Source organism: Bombina bombina, chromosome 8 (assembly GCF_027579735.1).
Source record: "Bombina bombina isolate aBomBom1 chromosome 8, aBomBom1.pri, whole genome shotgun sequence".
Lineage (NCBI taxonomy): Eukaryota > Metazoa > Chordata > Amphibia > Anura > Bombinatoridae > Bombina > Bombina bombina.
Genome location: NC_069506.1, coordinates 323063889 through 323085892, shown reverse-complemented (window position 1 = coordinate 323085892; position 22004 = coordinate 323063889). Strand labels below are relative to the sequence as shown.

General features: G+C 41.5%; 1 protein-coding gene across 1 annotated transcript in view; it reads left to right on the top strand.

The window, feature by feature from the left end:
• The first annotated feature begins 4313 nt into the window (after nucleotides 1–4313).
• Nucleotides 4314–22004, top strand: part of LOC128639257 (cryptochrome-1) — a 47709-nt gene continuing 30018 nt past the window's right edge. The window contains exons 1-2 of the mRNA XM_053691541.1: nucleotides 4314–4386; nucleotides 20399–20618. Of these exons, the coding sequence (XP_053547516.1) occupies nucleotides 20404–20618 (215 nt within the window). The 5' untranslated portion in view covers nucleotides 4314–4386; nucleotides 20399–20403. The remainder of the gene's footprint in view (nucleotides 4387–20398; nucleotides 20619–22004) is intronic.

The window sequence follows — 22004 nt, the reverse complement described above, 5'->3', positions numbered from 1 at the left end:
CTCTGATGAGCTGAATAAATTGTGAGGTAAAATATGTTTTTTTTTATATATAGATTCCCAGGTGATATTTGCATGTCAGATTTTACAGTTAAGCTGCATCACTTTTAAGTGATTTAGCATATGAGTATTATGTCCCTTTAAGCAGAGATTATAATAGAAGAAACTACAAACAATATTTTGATAACATATTACTTTGGAAAGCTGTGTCTATTCCAGTATCAAGTCTGGATTGTCTCCACCCAAAACGGCAATGCAAAACAACTGCAGCAATTAATGTGATAAAGTATTTTAAAATATTTTCAGTTTCACTTAGCATGTTAATTTATTGCAAGACTGCAGACAAATCTTATAATTACAAGGTGTTTACTGTCCCTTTAAACATTGTAAATACCCCTTATACCTAAAGGGACAGATTACAAGTGGTGCTCTAACTGCGCTCAAAGTAAACAATTAGTACGGATGCTGAAGTGCGTATATTACAAGTTGAAAGTAAAAAGGTAGCGCACAAGCAAAAAACTCAGGTACACTAACTTCAGGACCATGGATAGCGTGACTGTGCCAACTCCTCCCCATTGAGTTCTATGGGGAGCGCCACAAAAAAACTGTTAGTTATCGTTTGCCCTCATGTTAACCTGACACTGTGCTAGATCAACTGTGCTACAAACAAAGGTGCGATAGCAATACTTTACATTCCTATATTCTTCACATATTAAAAATTATTCTTTCTACTTTAACATTTATATATTGTGGCTTTTTTCTGATTGGCTTAATGATGAAATGTGACCCTTGACCTGACAGAGAGTGAGTAGGCGCTCCATGCAGCACCTTCTAAGTTGTTGCGCAATCAAGGGAGGCGGAGCTGATTGCTGCCTCTCTCCATGTATTAGCAGCTAAATGTGGTAATTTAATTTTTTAATTTTACATTATTTTCTTTTCATGACAGGTGAGACTCTGCTTACCCTGACTGCACATCCCTGAATGAAAAGAGCCTGTATGATAGTAACAGCAGATTTATTTCTGTAAAAACACTTTCATATACCTCACCACGTGTATACGCCACACACTTGTTTTGTTGTGAAATATTTCACTGTCTTTGTCTCCATCTAATGTTCGAGTCAGTTTTGTCACTGGCATTAAATGTCCTATTTAAATAGATTATCTTTAAATATACTTTTTCACTGTTGGCTGCTTATATTTTGTTTATGTTTATCTTTGCGTTATGGTTTTTTTTTTTTTTGTCCCCAGAATGAAAATTTAACATCAAATACAAGAGTTCTTCTATCAGGTTGTGTTAATGTAGGAAATTGGACGGATTTTATTATCTGTCTCTCCTCTTTCCCCAGAGTGCATGGAAGGCACGCATCACAATAATCCACAAGAAAATTGCAGAAGATTCTGGCAGTTTATGTATCAATATTCTCTGCAATTAATACTCTAAAGGTTTAATGTTATGGGACCACTTAAGGTCTTTTATTAATACAATAACTTTATTTTTCTTATATTCTCAGTAATAGTATAGTTTATTCATGACTATTGGGCTTCAAACTCCTCCTATTTCCTTATTTGTACTCTCTGTTTCTACCAGGGCTCCATTTGTCTGTATAGATCAACTGTTTGTGGATAAAATGAAGAAAGACTTAGACATAAGTTACCTGCACACGAAGTGCATTGTATATAAGACCTGGTGTTTTCCCTAGTTGTATGTATTTTACATGAATATTTAAAGGGACAGTCTCATCACAAATAAGCTGTCATGGTTCAGATAGGGCATGTCATTTTAATCAACTTTCCAATTTACTTTTATCATCAGTTTTGCTTTGTTCTCTTGGTATTCTTAGTTTTATGTTAAACCTAGGAGGCTCATATGCAAATGTCTTAGTTCATGTGGGTCACCTCTTATCTGAATGCATTTTGACATTCAGCACTGATTGGCTAAAAAACATGTCTGTCAAAAGAACTGAAATAAGGGGGCTGTCTGTAGAGGCTTAGATACAAGGTAATCACAGAGGTATTGGTTTTCCAATAACTGCAAAACTGGGGAATGGATAATAAAGGGATTATCTATGTTTTTAAACAATAACAATTCTGGTGTAGACTGTTTCAAATGTTTGCTGTTTTATCCCTAACTGTGTGCAATACATTATGTCCCTTGTTCTATACATTTTGTTCTATGCTATTGTGTAGAAACATTAATAATGAGTCGTACTTTTTAAACCTTCAATTTTTATTAAAATGTGTTTGTTTTTAATTTAAAGGGACACTGGACCCAATTTTTTTTCTTTCATGATTCAGATAGAGCATGCAATTTTAAGCAACTTTCTAATTTACTCCGATAATCAATTTTGTTCGTTCTCTTGCTATCTTTATTTGAAAAAGAAGGCATCTACCAAGAGAATGACGAAAATTTGATAATAGGAGTAAATTAAAAAGTTGCTTAAAATTTCATGCTCTATCTGAATCACAAAAGAAAAAATTTGGGTTCAGTGTCCCTTTAAATGGAAATAAAAGTAAAACAAACATTTGTGGATAGGATACAACATGCAATTTGAAGAGACTGACTTCTTTACCATACATAAGAGCTGTCACAAGGCAGGAACTTATGCAGCAGAGGTCTGAGCGCTAGCAAGTCAATCCTGGCAGCAAAAGGGCAGTGTTGCTATCAATGGCATCAGCCAAAGGCCTCCATTTAAGAAACTCTGAGTGGGCAACTCTGAACCTGTCCACTCTGCATCACAGCTATATATGCTGCCCACATTTAATATTGCACAAGCCTCTGCTTGTGCAATGCTGCCCCCTGATCGAGCACGGACAATCGCGCATGAGCCGAGGCTTTCTATCATCATGGTCAGACTAGCCCGGAGTGATGGACACTGCCAGCTCAGAGCTGGGAAGCAGCAGACTGATGACAGCTGCACGCCAAGCCTCTCCAAAGTGGCATCCACAGTGTGATAAATAGAGCCCAAAGTATCTAAACTTATGTGTTTATAAAAAAGATTCAACACAAAGTCATCCCCGTCTATACACAAACACCCCAATATTTTTATTGCAGGTTTAGTTTGCTGACCTAACACTAAACTTATTAATGTCATAAAAGTCCAAATTCAACTTCCAATGTTCAGACAGAACATGCAATTTTACAAATTATTACTTTTACTTAGATCTCTTGGTATCCTTTGCTGAAAAACATACCTAGCAGCAATGTACTATTTGGAGCTAGCTGGTGACTGCACGCATTTTCCTGCTGACATTGGCCAACCAGATGTGTTCAGCTAGCTCCCAGTAGTGTATTGCTGTTCTGGAGCTGCCTTTAAAGGGACATGAAACAGACATTTTTTTATTTTGTGATTTAAATAGAGCATCATTTTTTTAATAACTTCCAACTCACTTATATTATCAAATTCGCTTCACTATATTTGTTTGAGGGAGCAGCAGTACTCCACTGGGAGCTAGCTAAACACACCATGTGAGCCAATGACAAGAGATATATATGTGCAGCCACCATTCAGCAGCTAGCTCCCAAAAGTGCATTGCTTAGCTATGTTTACTCTTAAACAAAGGATATAGCTATATCCAAGCAACAGTGCAATAATACAATTATCTAACACATGTATGTATTTCTGTAAGATGTCTTAAAGGACCAGTCAACACAGTAGATTTGCATAATCAACACATGCAAGATAACAAGACAATGCAATAGCACTTAGTCTGAATTTCAAATGAGTAGATTTTTTTTCTAACAATTTTAAGTTATGTCTTTTTCCACTCCCCCGTACCATGTGACAGCCATCAGCCAATCACATATGCATAAACGTACCATGTGACAGCCATCACCCATTCACAAATGCAGACACACTTATTCTTGCACATGCTCAGTAGGAGCTGGTGACTCAAAAAGTTTAACTATAAAAAGACTGTGCACATTTAGTTAATGGAAGTAAATTGGAAAGTTGTTTAAAATGGCTGCTCTATCTGAATAATGAAAGTTTCATTTTGATTGAGTGTCCCTTTAATTACTTCTATTTTTTATAAATGTGGTTGAGATATTTGTTGCATCTGTAAGAATAACATAGTGTTAAACTGAGTATAACTAATATTTTATGGTTTAAAAGATAACATAACCATTATTTGCAGTTTTAGTAAAGTTATGGAAAAACTTCACTACACTCAGCAACAATCTCCCAGCTCAAATAAAGAGACGCTCTGGCACCGAATGGGTTACTGAACAATGCAAGAAGGCGTGTCTGCTGCGCTGTTTCCCTATTGGATTTGTAGAATTAAACCACGCCCATTATATGACGATTACTACCGATTGTTTTGTAACATCTCAGGCGCGTGTAGTTAATAAGATCCGGTTACCGATAATACAGCGGAAGGACACTGACACAGGTATGGTATTTACTCATTACTATATTGCTGCTTCCGTTTGTACTGTGTCTCTTTGTAAAATAGTACTGAGTACACCCAGAGGAGTCAACGTGTCCTGCTGATCCCCTCTGTGTGTCCCCCTATAGCTGTGATCTAACCGAACTTTATTTAAAATATCCGCCCTACATATTGATGTGTAAAGACCGTACAAAATAACCCCATTGTACATATTGCTCCTCACACAACCCTTTATGTGCAGTATGTTCCTGTGATCTTGTGTTTAAATACATTCGCCAGCTCTTCCTATTTGTTCTATATTTTTAAATTTGTAGTGTGCTTCTATGTGTGTATTAGGGTTGCACTAAACCTCTGTGTATTAGGTTCCCTTCCACGCCTGCCTGCCCCATCACAATTTGTTCTGTGTCTAAGGTCTCTCTGTCTAAGGTGCCCCCATACTTCCCCTGTTGTCTATGGTGCCCCCATACTTCCCCTGCTGTCTAAGGTGCCCCCATACTTCCCCTGCTGTCTAAGGTGCCCCCATACTTCCCCTGCTGTCTAAGGTGCCCCCATACTTCCCCTGCTGTCTAAGGTGCCCCCATACTTCCCCTGCTGTCTAAGGTGCCCCCATACTTCCCCTGCTGTCTAAGGTGCCCCCATACTTCCCCTGCTGTCTAAGGTGCCCCCATACATCCCCTGTTGTCTAAGGTGCCCCCATACATCCCCTGTTGTCTAAGGTGCCCCCATACATCCCCTGTTGTCTAAGGTGCCCCCATACATTCCCTGTTGTCTAAGGTGCCCCCATACTTCCCCTGTTGTCTAAGGTGCCCCCATACTTCCCCTGTTGACTAAGGTGCCCCCATACTTCCCCTGTTGTCTAAGGTGCCCCCATACTTCCCCTGTTGTCTAAGATTCCCCCATACTTCCCTGTTGTCTAAGGTGCCCCCATACTTCCCCTGTTGTCTAAGGTGCCCCCATACTTCCCCTGCTGTCTAAGGTGCCCCCATACTCCCCCTGTTGTCTAAGGTGCCCCCATACTCCCCCTGTTGTCTAAGGTGCCCCCATACTTCCCCTGTTGTCTAAGGTGCCCCCATACTTCCCCTGTTGTCTAAGGTGCCCCCATACATCCCCTCTTGTCTAAGGTGCCCCCATACATCCCCTCTTGTCTAAGGTGCCCCCATACATCCCCTCTTGTCTAAGGTGCCCCCATACATCCCCTCTTGTCTAAGGTGCCCCCATACTTCCCCTCTTGTCTAAGGTGCCCCCATACATCCCCTCTTGTCTAAGGTGCCCCCATACATCCCCTCTTGTCTAAGGTGCCCCCATACATCCCCTCTTGTCTAAGGTGCTCCCATACATCCCCTCTTGTCTAAGGTGCCCCCATACTTCCCCTCTTGTCTAAGGTGCTCCCATACTTCCCCTCTTGTCTAAGGTGCCCCCATACTTCCCCTCTTGTCTAAGGTGCTCCCATACTTCCCCTCTTGTCTAAGGTGCTCCCATACATCCCCTCTTGTCTAAGGTGCCCCCATACATCCCCTCTTGTCTAAGGTGCCCCCATACATCCCCTCTTGTCTAAGGTGCCCCCATACATCCCCTCTTGTCTAAGGTGCCCCCATACATCCCCTCTTGTCTAAGGTGCCCCCATACATCCCCTCTTGTCTAAGGTGCCCCCATACATCCCCTCTTGTCTAAGGTGCCCCCATACATCCCCTCTTGTCTAAGGTGCCCCCATACTTCCCCTCTTGTCTAAGGTGCTCCCATACTTCCCCTCTTGTCTAAGGTGCCCCCATACTTCCCCTCTTGTCTAAGGTGCTCCCATACTTCCCCTCTTGTCTAAGGTGCTCCCATACATCCCCTCTTGTCTAAGGTGCCCCCATACATCCCCTCTTGTCTAAGGTGCCCCCATACATCCCCTCTTGTCTAAGGTGCCCCCATACATCCCCTCTTGTCTAAGGTGCCCCCATACATCCCCTCTTGTCTAAGGTGCCCCCATACATCCCCTCTTGTCTAAGGTGCCCCCATACATCCCCTCTTGTCTAAGGTGCCCCCATACATCCCCTCTTGTCTAAGGTGCCCCCATACATCCCCTCTTGTCTAAGGTGCCCCCATACATCCCCTCTTGTCTAAGGTGCCCCCATACATCCCCTCTTGTCTAAGGTGCCCCCATACATCCCCTCTTGTCTAAGGTGCCCCCATACATCCCCTCTTGTCTAAGGTGCCCCCATACATCCCCTCTTGTCTAAGGTGCCATACATCCCCAGTGAGTAAACTGCCCTTTCTCACTCTTTTATCAAGGTTCTTCTAGCCTCATTTCCTGTCCCACTGGATAGTGCCAGTTAGTGGAATAGAATAGCTAGAATGTGCTCAGTGACCACTTAACCCCTTAAGGACCGGGCACCTCAGACAAAAACTTCTCCAAAAGACCAGAGCATTTTTAGCAGTTTTGCCATCACTACATTTAAACATAAATAGAGCCTTTTTTTATATTTACCTATCAAAACTATATATTTTTTTTTAGTAGACAATCCAAAGTGTTAAAGGGGCAGTAAACAGAAAATAATGTTATATAATTCTGCACATAGTGCAGAATTATATAACATTATCTTAGCGCAAACTTTATGCAACATAATTTCGCAGCTGAAATTTGATTTAAAAAGAGGGTTTTTCAGACTGCCGCTCTATGCTCTACTGAACGGGTCTGGTTTTCCCCCTGAGCGCATCTGGGCAGCTCCTGCTCTGTCTGATAGCGGGAGCAAGCTACATTAAGTGTAATGGCGCGATCGGGCCGGGCTGTGACTGTGACTAGACAGCTGCCCAGATGCGCTCAGGGGGAAAACCAGACCCGCTCAGTAGACATAGAGCGGCGGTCTGAAAAACCCTCTTTTTTTTTTTTTTAATCAAAATTATATAACGTTATTTTCTAGGTTTACTGCCCCTTTAATCTAGGCCCATTTTGGTATATTTCATGCCACCATTTCACCGCCAAATGCGATCAAATAAAAAAATCGTTAACTTTTTCACAATTTTAGGTTTCTCACTGAAATTATTTACAAACGGCTTGTGCAATCATGGCACAAATAGTTGTAAATTATTTGCTGGGATCCCCTTTGTTCAGAAATAGCAGGCATATATGTCTTTGGCATTGCTTTTTTAGTAATTAGAAGGTTGCTAAATGCCGCTGCGCACCACACTTGTATTATGCCCAGCAGTGAAGGGGTTAATTAGGTAGCTTTAATGTAGAGATCTGCCTCCCACCTGACACATCCAGACATCCCAAACTGCAAAAACTAATTTCAGGGAGGTGGCTTTCACCCGCTACTGCGCTGCCACCCCCCCCCCCCCCCCAGTTATATATTGGACACCTTGAAACCCTAAATAAGATAGAGACTTATCATTAAAGTAGCTTCCCACTAAAGTCACATTAAAAAAAGTAGCTTTATTGCACAACCACATACAACAAACCTATTTTCCAGTGATTGTACGCTTGTTGAATGCTCAAATATTTTAGAATACAAAGTTTAATTACGTGCAGTAAATAAGGTAGTATTTGTGTTTTATTTTATTAAAATCAGTGGGGGCTTTGAGGGTTCCATAACGTCCCAGAAACTAAAGGCATTCCTTAAAGAAACACTTTTCCGGATTTGGGTCACTTTGGATCATAGTACTTGGAGTTTCAGGGAGATTGCACTCTATTTGCTGGCATCAGGGAGACGCTATTTCAATCAGGGAGACTCCCTGAACTTCAGGGAGACTTGGGGTGTCTGCACATCCCTCCCTGACCCCTCTTCAACAGCTCTCTTCCCTCCCACAATTGTCACCCCCATCTTAAGTACTGGCAGAAAGTTTGCCAGTACTAAAATAAAGGCTGCTTTTTAAAAAATAATTATAATTAATATATATATATATATATATATATATATATATATATATATATATATATATATATATATATATATATAAACATAATTTATGTAAGAACTTACCTGATAAATTCATTTCTTTCATATTAGCAAGAGTCCATGAGCTAGTGACGTATGGGATATACATTCCTACCAGGAGGGGCAAAGTTTCCCAAACCTCAAAATGCCTATAAATACACCCCTCACCACACCCACAAATCAGTTTAACGAATAGCCAAGAAGTGGGGTGATAAGACAAAAGTGCGAAAGCATAAAAAATAAGGAATTGGAATAATTGTGCTTTTTACAAAAAAATCATAACCACCACAAAAAAGGGGTGGGCCTCATGGACTCTTGCTAATATGAAAGAAATTAATTTATCAGGTAAGTTCTTACATAAATTATGTTTTCTTTCATGTAATTAGCAAGAGTCCATGAGCTAGTGACGTATGGGATAATGAATACCCAAGATGTGGATCTTCCACGCAAGAGTCAGTAGAGAGGAAGGGATAAAATAAAGACAGCCAATTCCGCTGAAAATAATCCACACCCAAAATAAAGTTTAAATCTTATAATGAAAAAAAAACTGAAATGAAATTATTAGCATGATAGTTCAGTTTAAAGGACCAGTCAATACAGTGGACTTGCATAATCAATAAATGCAAAACAACAAGACAAATGCAACAGCACCTAGTCTAGTAAATGTTGTCCCTTAACAATGCTAAAATAAATCATAATCTGATACTTGATCTTAAAGTAAACAGAAAAAATGAAGCAATTGCAATATCCAAATAAATCACAGGACCAAGAAAAGTACCTGAAACTAAATAATTTTCCATAAATAAGATACAACTATCTAAAGGAAAATAAATACTATTTTGCTATAGAAACAATAGCATAATTAGTAGAAGTAGAGATAGCCCCAATAAATTGGAGAACCCTCCAAATTGAATTTAACTGCTGGCAAAGAATATAGTTTAAAACCTTTGAAGAAGGAATAAAAGAAAATTCTCAGCCTATTCCATTCCCTAGAATGGGGAATTGGAAAGAAAACCTCTGAAAACACAGAAGAAATAAATAGGCAGAAATAGTGTCAACTAGTCTTAAAGAACTAGTTACCTTAATATCCAAAATAATCAACACCTTTTCAACAAAGAACAAATGTACTTTAATAATAGAAAAATAATAAAAAAGTAGATTTGTTAGTGTCAATATCTGATGAAGAAAATTTCTGAAAGAGAAAAAACATCATCAGAGAAGGATAAATCAGTATGTTGTTGGTCATTTGAAACTTCAATAAATAAAAAAAGAAGTGAAAAAGACCTAAACATTTTATTAGAAGGCACGAAGTCAGACAAAGCCTTTAAAATAGAATCAGAAAAAAAATTCTTATAAATCTTCTAAATATTTCTTGTACATAAGATGTAAGAATGGAAATATATAAAGCATAAATACTAATGGATTCAGCATGTAAAAGTATATCATAATAACTTATTACAAACCATAGCTAAAGATAAACATTTATAACATTTAAAATAAATGAACTTAGCTTTGGTAGAACTGAAACTCAGTTAAGCGTTTTTCCAGAAGTTGCTTCTGATTCAGGGTCAATCTGAGACATCTTGCAATATGTAATAGAAAAAACAACATATCAAGCAAAAATGATCAAATTCCTTAAATGACAGTTTCAGGAATGGGAAAAAAATGCCAATGAACAAGCTTCTAGCAACCAGAAGCAATAAATAATGAGACTTAAATATTGTGGAGACAACAATGACGCTCAAATTTTTTAGCGCCAAAAAAGCCGCCCACATTATTTGGCGCCTAAATGCTTTTGGCTCCAAAAATGGCGCCACATCTGGTAACGCCGACATTTTTTGGCGCTAAAACCTCAAAAAATGACGCAACTTCCGGCGACACGTATGACGCCGGAAATGACAAGAAAATTTTTGCGCCAAGAATGACGCAATAAAATGAAGCATTTTCAGCCCCCGCGAGCCTAACAGCCCACAGGAAAAAAGTCAAATTTTAAGGTAAGAAAAAAAAAATTATTTTTTCATGTGCATTATCCCAAATATGAAACTGACTGTCTGAAATAAGGAACGTTGAACATCCTGAATCAAGGCAAATAAATGTTTAAACACATATATTTAGAACTTTATATAAAAGTGCCCAACCATAGCTTAGAGTGTCACAGAAAATAAGACTTACTTACCCCAGGACACTCATTTACATGTAGTAGAAAGCCAAACCAGTACTGAAACGAGAATCAGTAGAGGTAATGGTATATATAAGAGTATATCGTCGATCTGGGAGGTAAGAGATGAATCTCTACGACCGATAACAGAGAACCTATGAAATAGACCCCGTAGAAGGAGACCATTGAATTCAAATAGGCAATACTCTCCTCACATCCCTCTGACATTCACTGCACGCTGAGAGGAAAACCGGGCTCCAACCTGTTGCAGAGCGCATATCAACGTAGAATCTAGCACAAACCTACTTCACCACCTCCATGGGAGGCAAAGTTTGTAAAACTGATTTGTGGGTGTGGTGAGGGGTGTATTTATAGGCATTTTGAGGTTTGGGAAACTTTGCCCCTCCTGGTAGGATTGTATATCCCATACGTCACTAGCTCATGGACTCTTGCTAATTACATGAAAGAAATATATATATATATATATATATATATATATATATATTTAAATATTTTTTGCAGTGTTGGATCCCCTTTTACCCCCAACCTCCCTGATCCTCCCCCCTCTACCTATTTGCGCCATCTTAAGTACTGGCAGCTGTCTGCCAGTACCCAGTTTGCCTTAAAAAAAAAAAAACATTAACCATTTTTTCTGTAGTGTAGCTGTCCCCCCCCCCCCCTCATTACCCTCCACCTCCCAGATCCCTTTCCCACAATGGATCCCACATAGGATCCCCCTTATTGCCCTTCCTCCTTCCTTCCTTTTCATATCTGTGTAGTGTGGCATAGCGGTCCCGCCCCCTCCAGCGATGGGCCGCCCAACCTTCTCCCTCCCTATGCTCCCACCCATCAACGATCGGCACCACCGCTGTCCGATGCAGAGAGGGCCACAGAGTGGCCCTCTCTGCAAATCTATTTCTGCAATGCCCCACTCTTGGGGCATACAGAAATAGCGCAATCTCGCTATTTTGCGCGAGATCGCGACAGAGAGAAGCCCAGGACTTAAGGGCATAATGACCAGCTTCGTACAGGGTACGATGCTGGTCGTTGAGTGGTTAAAAGACCAGTAAATACAGTATATTTGCATAATAAGACAATGCAATAGCAAGTAGTCAGAACTTTAAAATGAGTAGTAGATTTTTTTTTCTGACAAATTTCAGTTAGGTCTATTTCCTCTCCTTCCTGTACAGCCATCAGCCAATAATAAATGCATATACTAGGAACTGGCGACTGAAAGAGTGTAAATATAAAAAGATTGTGCACATTGTATTAATGGAAGTAAATTGGAAAGTTGTTTAAAATTGTTACTCTATCTGAATCATGAAAGTTTCATTTTGACTTTAGTGCCCTTTTAAAGTAAAAATCAAAATTTATGCTTACCTGATAAATTTCTTTCTCTTGTGGTGTATCCAGTCCACGGGTTCATCCATTACTTGTGGGATATTCTCCTTCCCAACAGGAAGTTGCAAAGAGGACACCCACAGCAGAGCTGTCTATATAGCTCCTCCCCTAACCCCCACCTCCAGTCATTCGACCGAAGACAAGTAAGAAAAAGGAGACACTATAGGGTGCAGTGGTGACTGTAGTTTAAAAAATAAAAACACCTGCCTTAAAGTGACAGGGCGGGCCGTGGACTGGATACACCACAAGAGAAAGAAAGAAATTTATCAGGTAAGCATAAATTTTGTTTTCTCTTGTAAGGTGTATCCAGTCCACGGGTTCATCCATTACTTGTGGGATCCCTTGACCTGGACTCGTAACAAGGAAGCTTGACGTTCTTACGAGACGCCATCAGATCCAGTTCTGGTTTGCCCCATAGATGAATCAGCTGGGCAAATACCTCCGGATGGAGTTCCCACTCCCCCGGATGAAAGGTTTGCCGACTTAGAAAGTCTGCCTCCCAGTTCTCTACTCCTGGGATATGGATAGCTGAGAGATGGCAAGAGTGAACCTCTGCCCACAGAATTATCCTGGAACCCTCCATCATTGCCAGGGGGCTTCTTGTTCCCTCCTGATGGTTGATATAGGCTACAGTCATGATATTGTCCGACTGAAATCTGATGAATCTGACCGCAGCTAGCTGAGGCCAGGCTTGAAGAGCATTGAATATCACTCTGAGTTCCAGAATGTTTATCGGAAGGAGGGCTTCCTCCTGAGTCCACGAACCCTGAGCCTTCAGGGAGTTCCAGACTGCGCCCCAGCCCAGAAGGCTGGCATCTGTCGTCACTATAGTCCACTCTGGCCTGCGGAAACTCATTCCCCTGGACAGATGGACCCGAGATAACTACCAGAGAAGAGAATCCCTGGTCTCTTGATCCAGATTTAACAGAGGAGACAAATCTAGTCCCCATTCCACTGATTGAGCATGCAAAGTTGCAGTGGTCTGAGATGTAGGCGGGCAAACGGAACTATGTCCATTGCCGCCACCATTAGGCCGATCATTTCCATACACTGAGCCACTGACGGCCGAGAAGTGGAATGAAGAACACGGCAGGAAGTTAGAAGCTTTGACATCCTGACCTCTGTCAGAAACATTTTCATTTCTACTGAATCTATCAGAGTTCCTAGGAAGGAAACTCTTGTGAGAGGAGAGAGAGAACTCTTTTCTCTGTTCACTTTCCACCCGTGAGACCTCAGAAAGGCCAGAACAATGTCCGTATGGGACTTGGCGATTTGAAAAGTCGACGCCTGGATCAGAATGTCGTCTAGGTAAGGAGCCACCGCTATGCCCTGCGGCCTTTGAACTGCCAGAAGGGACCCTAGAACCTTTGTAAAGACTCTTGGCGCCGCGGCTAACCCGAAGGGAAGAGCCACAAACTGGTAATGCCTGTCTAGGAAGGCGAAACTGAGGAACTGATGATGCTTTCTCTGAATCGAAATGTGGAGATAAGTGTTACGGTACCAACAGGATACCAAGGGTTAATACCAGATGGAAGATGCCCTGAATGTGAGATCAACAACTCACAACCCAGCTAATTCCCCCCTCAAACATGAGACCAGGCTCCACATTGAAGGTTAAAACAGAATGCCATTTATTAAAGGCTATATGCCTAGTATTTATGCAGGTCTGACCCAAGCTGGGGGGTTGAAAGAATATTGTACATTTAGATAGAGGGAAAACGCCCTTTGACATGCCACAATAGAATTACATTACTTAAGCAGATAAACAATTTAGACACAAGAAAACAATCCTTATCACCAACAGTCTGACTCTGGAGGTGATTAAACAATGGGAATGTTTATCACTAAACTTAATTACAGCACACAATAGCTGATGCCAGCAACCTTGTATTTAGAAAATAGCTTCTTAAAGCTGAACAAAGTTAACTCTTTCAGTTCTGACCGAAGGGTCTGTCACATAGCTCCCCCCTTGTGGAACACTCTGGCAGACCCGGCTTGACCCTTTGGCGGGTCAACCTGGGGATGACCGGACTAGGAGGTGGTAGGCATGTCAGGTTGCCGGGACAATCCATCTGTATTCCCGTTATGAGAGAGAATCCTGCCCGTATAAATAAGGGTTCAATTTCCTCAGTGCCCAGACTAGGGCTAAACAGTCCTTCAAAATATCATCAGCTTCTTTACGTGGTTTTTGTACCTGCTCTTTATAGGTATCCACAATCCCTTCATACTGACATAGGGTGCCCTTGAGTTGCTGCACCTCACTATGAGCCAGCGTCAGCTTCTCCTCCAGTGTCACTAAGTTTGTCTTTAATGCTTCATGTTCCACTCTCAAGCTGGTGTTTTCTGCAGTCTGTCGGTGCAGCTTGTCTAGCAGAGATTCCCGTTCTAAACGTGCTTTTTCCTCTGCGCCCCTCTTCTCTTTCATCAGCGCATTGTAACGGGACTTCCACGTATCAATAGCGGATAGAGATTTACTGAGCTCAGCGTCCTGGGGCTTAGCAGCAGGTGGGTCAGTCTCTGCGGCACGGATCTGGGCACGGGTAGTCACAGGGTTAACATCAGCGGGACCCATAGGAGCGTAGGCAGAAAAAAGGGGGGCCAAGTTATTTCCAAGGAGAACATCAGCTGGTAAATCCTTCATGACCCCCACATTCACAGGTCTAGCGCCCACTCCCCAATCCAAATGTACCCTGGCAACAGGTAGGCGGAACACAGCGCCTCCTGCTACCCTCACAGCCACAGTGTCTCCAGTGTGCTGTTTCTCAGACACCAAGTTCTTTTGAAGCAAGGTCGTGGTAGCACCAGTATCCCGTAGACCACTGACCTCCTTCCCATTCACTTTAACCAGTTGCCGGTTATTCCGGCGGGCAGCTTGCACAAGGTCTGCTTCATGTAGGATGCCCCAGCATTCTTCCACCTCTACGCAGTGGGCCACAGGCTGAGGGTTACGTGTGATTCCGCCGGCAGGTCTTCTCCAGGACTGTGCTTGGTTCGCTGCATTTAGGGGACACTCTGGTCTTTTGTGCCCTAGTTGCTTACATCCAAAGCACCGAATAGGTTGTGAGTAGCCCCGCAAATTGAACCGGGCTCTCTGAGGGTAGTTTGTTGCCAGAGGCCGTGTGGTATAGCGGTGTGCCGGGGGTTGGTAACTGGCAGCTGCTGGGGTGACTGGGGGTCTGTACTCCACTCTGGCAGGGGGTTTAGTGGTAGCAGTGTCCAGTTTGCGGGCATCCGTATACTCATCTGCCAAGCGAGCAGCTTCATGCAGGGTGGAGGGTTTACGGTCCCAAACTCACTCTCTATCTCCTGCTGATAACTTGTCAAAGCAATGTTCCAACAGGAATAGCTGCAGCACCTCTTCCCCAGATACGGCTTGGCACCCGCTATCCAGTGAGCGGCTCTGCGGTGCACCTTACATGCCCACTCAACGTAGGAATCACCAGCTAATTTAACAGTGTCTCTGAACCGCCTCCGGTATGCCTCCGGTGTAACCGCATACCTGGAGAGCAGAGTCTCTTTTACAGTATTATAATCCCTGACTTCCTCATCTGGAATGGCCCGAAAAGCCTCACTGGCCCGGCCGGATAATTTTCCGGATAATATCGTGACCCAGTCCTCTGCGGGCACCTTGTGTAGTGCACATTGCCTCTCAAAATCCGCAAGGTACCCATCAATCTCTCCTTCTGTTTCCAGGAAGTTTTTAAAAGCTGCAAAATTTACTTTTCCCTTTTCCACTGGGGTTGCTGTGACTTGGGCTGCTGCAGCGCCGCTTTGGCAAAGTAGGTTGGCCTCCACAGCTGCTATGACCCGGTCGATAATTTCGGCAGATGGGTTGGGGCCATAATATGCCAGTCTTATTTTAACCGCCCGATCAAAGCTTGCTTCTTCAGGGGTTCTGTCTGATATGCTGGGCCCATTGGTTCCTTCTGTCCCTGGTACTCTTTCCATCTTAGTCAGTATTGTAATAATCCCCCTCTTCCTGAGGTTACTGGCTTGTGTAATTGCTCTTCTGGGCGATAAGGATCCTCCCGTCGCTTGCCACCAATTGTTACGGTACCAACAGGATACCAAGGGTTAATACCAGATGGAAGATGCCCTGAATGTGAGATCAACAACTCACAACCCAGCTAATTCCCCCCTCAAACATGAGACCAGGCTCCACATTTAAGGTTAAAACAGAATGCCATTTATTAAAGGCTATATGCCTAGTATTTATGCAGGTCTGACCCCAGCTGGGGGGTTGAAAGAATATTGTACATTTAGATAGAGGGAAAACGCCCTTTGACATGCCACAATAGAATTACATTACTTAAGCAGATAAACAATTTAGACACAAGAAAACAATCCTTATCACCAACAGTCTGACTCTGGAGGTGATTAAACAATGGGAATGTTTATCACTAAACTTAATTACAGCACACAATAGCTGATGCCAGCAAGCTTGTATTTAGAAAATAGCTTCTTAAAGCTGAACAAAGTTAACTCTTTCAGTTCTGACCGAAGGGTCTGTCACAATAAGCATCCTTTAAGTCCACGGTAGTCATATATTGCCCCTCCTGGATCATAGGGAGGATGGTTCGGATTGTCCCTGAGAAATTTGTTTAGGATCTTGAGATCCAAGATTGGTCTGAAAGTTCCCTCTTTTTTGGGAACTATAAACAGGTTTGAATATAAACCCTACCCCTGTTCCTCTCTTGGAACTGGGTGGATCACTCCCATAACCAGTAGGTCTTGAACGCAACGTAAGAATGCCTCTCTTTATCTGGTTTGCAGATAGTTGTGAGAGATGAAATCTCCCCTTTGGAGATGAACCTTTGAATTCCAGAAGATATCCCTGGGAAACAATCTCTAGTGCCCAGGGATCCTGGACGTCTCTTGCCCAAGCCTGGGCGAAGAGAGAAAGTCTGCCACCAACTAGATCCGGTCCCGGATCGGGGGCTACTCCTTCATGCTGTCTTAGAGGCAGCAGCAGGCTTTTTGGCCTGCTTCCCTTTGTTCCAAGTCTGGTTAGGTCTCCAGACTGGTTTGGACTGGGCGAAATTTCCCTCTTGTTTTGCATTAGAGGAAGCCGAAGCTGCGCCACCCTTGAAGTTTCGAAAGGAACGAAAATTATTCTGAATGGTCCTTAATTTATTGGACCTATCCTGAGGAAGGGCGTGACCTTTTCCTCCGGTAATGTCAGAGATGATCTCCTTCAGGCCAGGCCCGAATAGGGTCTGTCCTTTGAAGGGGATGTTAAGAAGCTTAGACTTTGAAGTAACGTCTACTGACCAGGACTTAAGCCATAGCGCCCTACGCGCCAGAATGGCAAAACCTGAATTCTTAGCCGTTAGCTTGGTTAAATGAAAAAAAGATGTCAGAAATAAAGGAATTAGCTACCTTAAGAGCTTTAATCCTGTCTAAGATATCATCTAACAGGGTCTTCACCTGTAGAGCCTCCTCAAGAGACTCGAACCAAAAAGCCACTGCAGCAGTAACTGGAGCAATGCATGCAAGAGGCTGGAGAATAAAACCTTGATGAATAAAAATTTTCTTAAGGAGACCCTCCAATTTTTTATCCATAGGATCTAGGAAAGCACAACTGTCCTCGACAGGGATAGTTGTACGCTTAGCTAGGGTAGAAACGGCTCCCTCCACCTTAGGGACCGTCTGCCACGAGTCCCGTATGACGACATCTATGGGAAACATCTTTTTAAAAGCAGGAGGGGGAGAGAACGGCACACCTGGTCTTTCCCATTCCTTAGTAATAATTTCCGAAACCCTCTTAGGGACTGGAAACACATCAGTGTAAACAGGCACTGCAAAGTATTTGTCCATTTTACACAATTTCTCTGGAATTACAATGGGGTCACAGTCACCCAGAGTCGCTAAAACCTCCCTGAGCAATAAGCGGAGGTGTTCGAGCTTAAATTTAAACGCTGTCATTTCAGAATCGGACTGAAGTAAAGCCTTCCCTGAATCTGAAATGTCACCCTCAGATAGAAACTCCCTTTCACCGGCTTCGGAGCCTAGTGAGGGTATATCGGACACAGCTATTAAAGCGTCAGAAAGCTCTGTATTTGTTCTAGCCCCAGAGCTGTCTCACTTTCCTTGTAACCCTGGCAGTTCGGACAATACCTCTGTGAGGGTAGAATTCATAACTGCCGCCATGTCCTGTAAGGTAAACGAATTAGACGCGCTAGATGTACTTGGCGTCGCTTGGGCGGGAGTTATAGGTTCTGACACATGGGGAGAGCTAGATGGCATAACCTCCCTTTTGTCAGTCTGAGAATTCTCTGGTGATAAATCTTTAAAAGCCATAATATGGTCTTTATAGTTTATAGATACTTCAGTACATTTGGTACACATTCTAAGAGGGGGTTCCACAATGGCTTCTAAACATATTGAACAAGGAGTTTCCTCTATGTCAGACATGTTTAACAGACTAGTAATGACACCAGCAAGCTTGGAGAACACTTTAATAAATGTGATACAGCAATTAAACAAAAACGGTACTGTGCCTTTAAGAGAAAAAAACTAGCACTTAAACTGCAAAACAGTGTTAAAATGTAGTAAAGACTTCGAAATGTTTACAGTGTGAGTAAGGGACTAAAGCAACATCGCACCCACTTGCAAATGGATGATTAACCCCTTAGCCCCCAAACCGGATTTAAAAAACGTCAACCACGGGTAAAAGACAATTAAGCACCTTGCCACAGCTCTGCTGTGGCTCCTACCTGCCCTCAAATACGATTAGGGAAGAAATAAGCCCTCTATAGTGATCCTCCGATTGCAAGAGGACTCCTCTAGGGAAGCTGGATGTCTCAGTCTGAAAGAAACTGCGCAACAGAAGCGCGAAAATAGGCCCCTCCCACCATGTACTCGATGTCAGAGGGGCCTTAAGGAAATACTCCTAGGAGTATCTGACTATGCCATGTGGAAAACTAGGCTCCAACTAAAGACTTATCACCCTCAGAGAAAAAAACGTCCCATTTATGAAACATGTAAACGTTTTGTCACAAATTAATATGAGTATGAACATGAGTATTACCCCATTTTGTAAGCATGATCCCAGTGAGAACAGCAATGAACCTTAGTTACAAACCGCTAAGATCATCAACCTCCAGGCAGAGCTCTTCTTCTAATTTCTCCCTGAGAGTAAAACAGCACAACGCCGCCAGCACCGTTTAAAATAACAAACTCTTGATTGAAGGCAAAACTACACTAAGTCACCACATATCTCTTTATACTTCCTATCTTGTCGAGAGTTGCAAAGAGAATGACTGGGGGTTAGGGGAGGAGCTATATAGACAGCTCTGCTGTGGGTGTCCTCTTTGCAACTTCCTGTTGGGAAGGAGAATATCCCACAAGTAATGGATGAACCCGTGGACTGGATACACCTTACAAGAGAAAATAAAATATGAAGAAAATAATATCTAATATGCCCTTATAAAGTTGATGGAATCTAATTTAACTTGTTCTATTCCCACAATGCTGACATCACTTAAAGGAACTCTAAATGCATTTCATGCACCTCCCTCTAGTTATGGGTGCCACCATATTGTAACCTAGGTTACACTGCAGGTATCTGAAGGAGAGTTACTGCACATGTGCAAACACATCGGCACTGGAATGCAGTGAAAGTTAGATTTCAACATGGCAGCACCCTGACTAGAGGAAGGCGCAGAATAACCTCAATATTCTGTTTATATCAATATTATGCTTTTAAAATGTATTTAGTGTTTAAAGGGACACTGAACCCAAATTTTTTCTTTCGTGATTCAGATAGAGCATGCAGTTTTAAGCAACTTTCTAATTTACTCGTATTATCAAGTTTTCTTCGTTCTCTTGCTATCTTTATTTGAAAAAGAAGGCATCTAAGCTTTTTTTTTAATTCAGAACTATGGACAGCACTTTTTTATTGGTGGATGAATATATCCACCAATCAGCAAGGACAACCCAGGTTGTTCACCAAAAATGGGCCAGCATCTAAACTTACATTCTTGCATTTCAAATAAAGATACCAAGAGAATGAAGAAAATTTGATAATAGGAATAAATTAGAAAGTTGCTTAAAATGTCATGCTCTCTCTGAATCAGGAAAGAAAAAATTTGGGTTCAGTGTCCCTTTAAATAGATATAAAGGTCAACATCGAAAGGTGCATGGGTGGATTTCAGTTTTAAATTGAAGCATTTTTGCAGTATAAATCCTTTTAGTAAAAGTTATTACTCTTTTTCAGCGGCATATGCACATATTCTGTGAGGGCCTGTGCATCAGTATTTAAACACCACACCTTCTATAAGAGTCAACAGGCCTTCGGCATATGTGTGTATGACACTGAAAAACAGTAATTATATTTACTAGAAGTATACTGTAAAAATGCTTCAATTTCAAACTGAAATCCACCCATGCACATTTTATTTTTGGCCTTTCTATCCCTTCAAAGTACTGGTAAATATAAAAGAGAAGTAATTAAACATATTCATCTTGTTTTGAATGAAAATGGTTAAATATTTGTGTAATTGGTGGGTATTGACTACAATTATTAATTTTACTACAGACACTATGAAACATAACTCAATCCACTGGTTCAGGAAGGGTTTACGCATCCATGATAACCCTGCGCTGCTGGCGGCTATGAAGGATTGTGCAGAATTGCACCCTATCTTTATACTGGATCCCTGGTTTCCCAGAAACATGAGAGTCAGTGTGAATCGCTGGAGATTTCTCATTGAGTCCTTAAAAGATCTGGACAACAACCTGCGCAAGATTAATTCCAGGTAATAGAAAAATTAAAGGTACCTTGTATACGTACTATATTTTACTTTGCATAGATATTGTGTAGATGATCCATTTATATAGCCAATCTGGGAGTGTTTTTGTAACAATGTATAGTTTTTCTTACTTTTAAATAACATTGTGCTGATTTTCAGACTCCTAATCAAGCCTCAAAGTTTTAGATGTATACTGCGGTCTACAAACTCCAGCTTGCTCCTTTGTGTATCTTTTCATATGCTGGGGGAGTGTCTGCCCTTTATGCTTTCTCAGCCCATTTCACTGGGTGTCCCAGCCTAACCTCATCAACAGTGCTAAACTGGGAGCTTCTAAGTAAGTTTTTAAAAGGCTTTACACTGGATTTTTATATCAGTATCTGTGCATATTATTCTTTATAGTAGTGTCAATTACATACAGTTAAATGACAATTGGTATAATACTGTCCCTTTTTAATCAGTGACTGAATTGTGACATGACTTTCTGAGAAGTGAGATATATAGGGAAGGTGTGGCCCCCCATTTGAAAGAAATGGCACATTAGTTTTCTTTTTTTTCTTCTTCTTCAATTGCAGGATCATTTAAAGGGACATTAAACCATTTGAGATGGCAATATAAAATGATAAATCATATATATAAAAAACTTTGCAATTTACTTTCATTATATATTTTGTCCCCTCTTTCCATCATTTCTTTCTGAAAACTGAGCTTTTCAGCTCCTATTAGAACTGGAAGTGCAGAACAATGTTATATTCCACACAGCCATTGGCTGCACACTCTAGTGACCTATTTATAACTCTAATTGGTCTCAGCAGAGAAGGCAACTTAAGTTACAACATGGCTGCTCCCATTGTTTTATAGACACTAAAACTTTACACTTATTTTGGCAATATTTAAACAATTTATAAAATTTTAAATAACACATCTACATGTTATTCTCAGACTAATATTTTCTTTGAATGAGTCATTCTATCTAGCATTTATTTAGTGTTTGTCCCTTTAGCACATTTTTTAAAAACTTTTATCAATCAAAGCAAAAATATATACTTACATATAAGCAACCTGCTAAAGAACAATGTCTTGGCAAGACCTCGGTCATGCATATGCCCAGAACTATATACAGAGCCAGGTTCAGAGTAAAGGAGTAAGCTGTTTCACAACTTAAAGGGATATTAAATACCTTACGATTGTAAAATAGTAGTAGTGCAATATATGTTCATTATATATTTTGCCCCTTTTTGTGTACTTTTACTGTGAGAATTGGAATTGCAGACTTCATAAGAATAACCCTGTCACACGTCTGTCCCTAATTTGCCTCAGCAGAGATGATCAGATAAGGAACAATATAGGTTTTGTTGACAAAATGACTTGTCTACTCCAAAAACAACTCTGTAT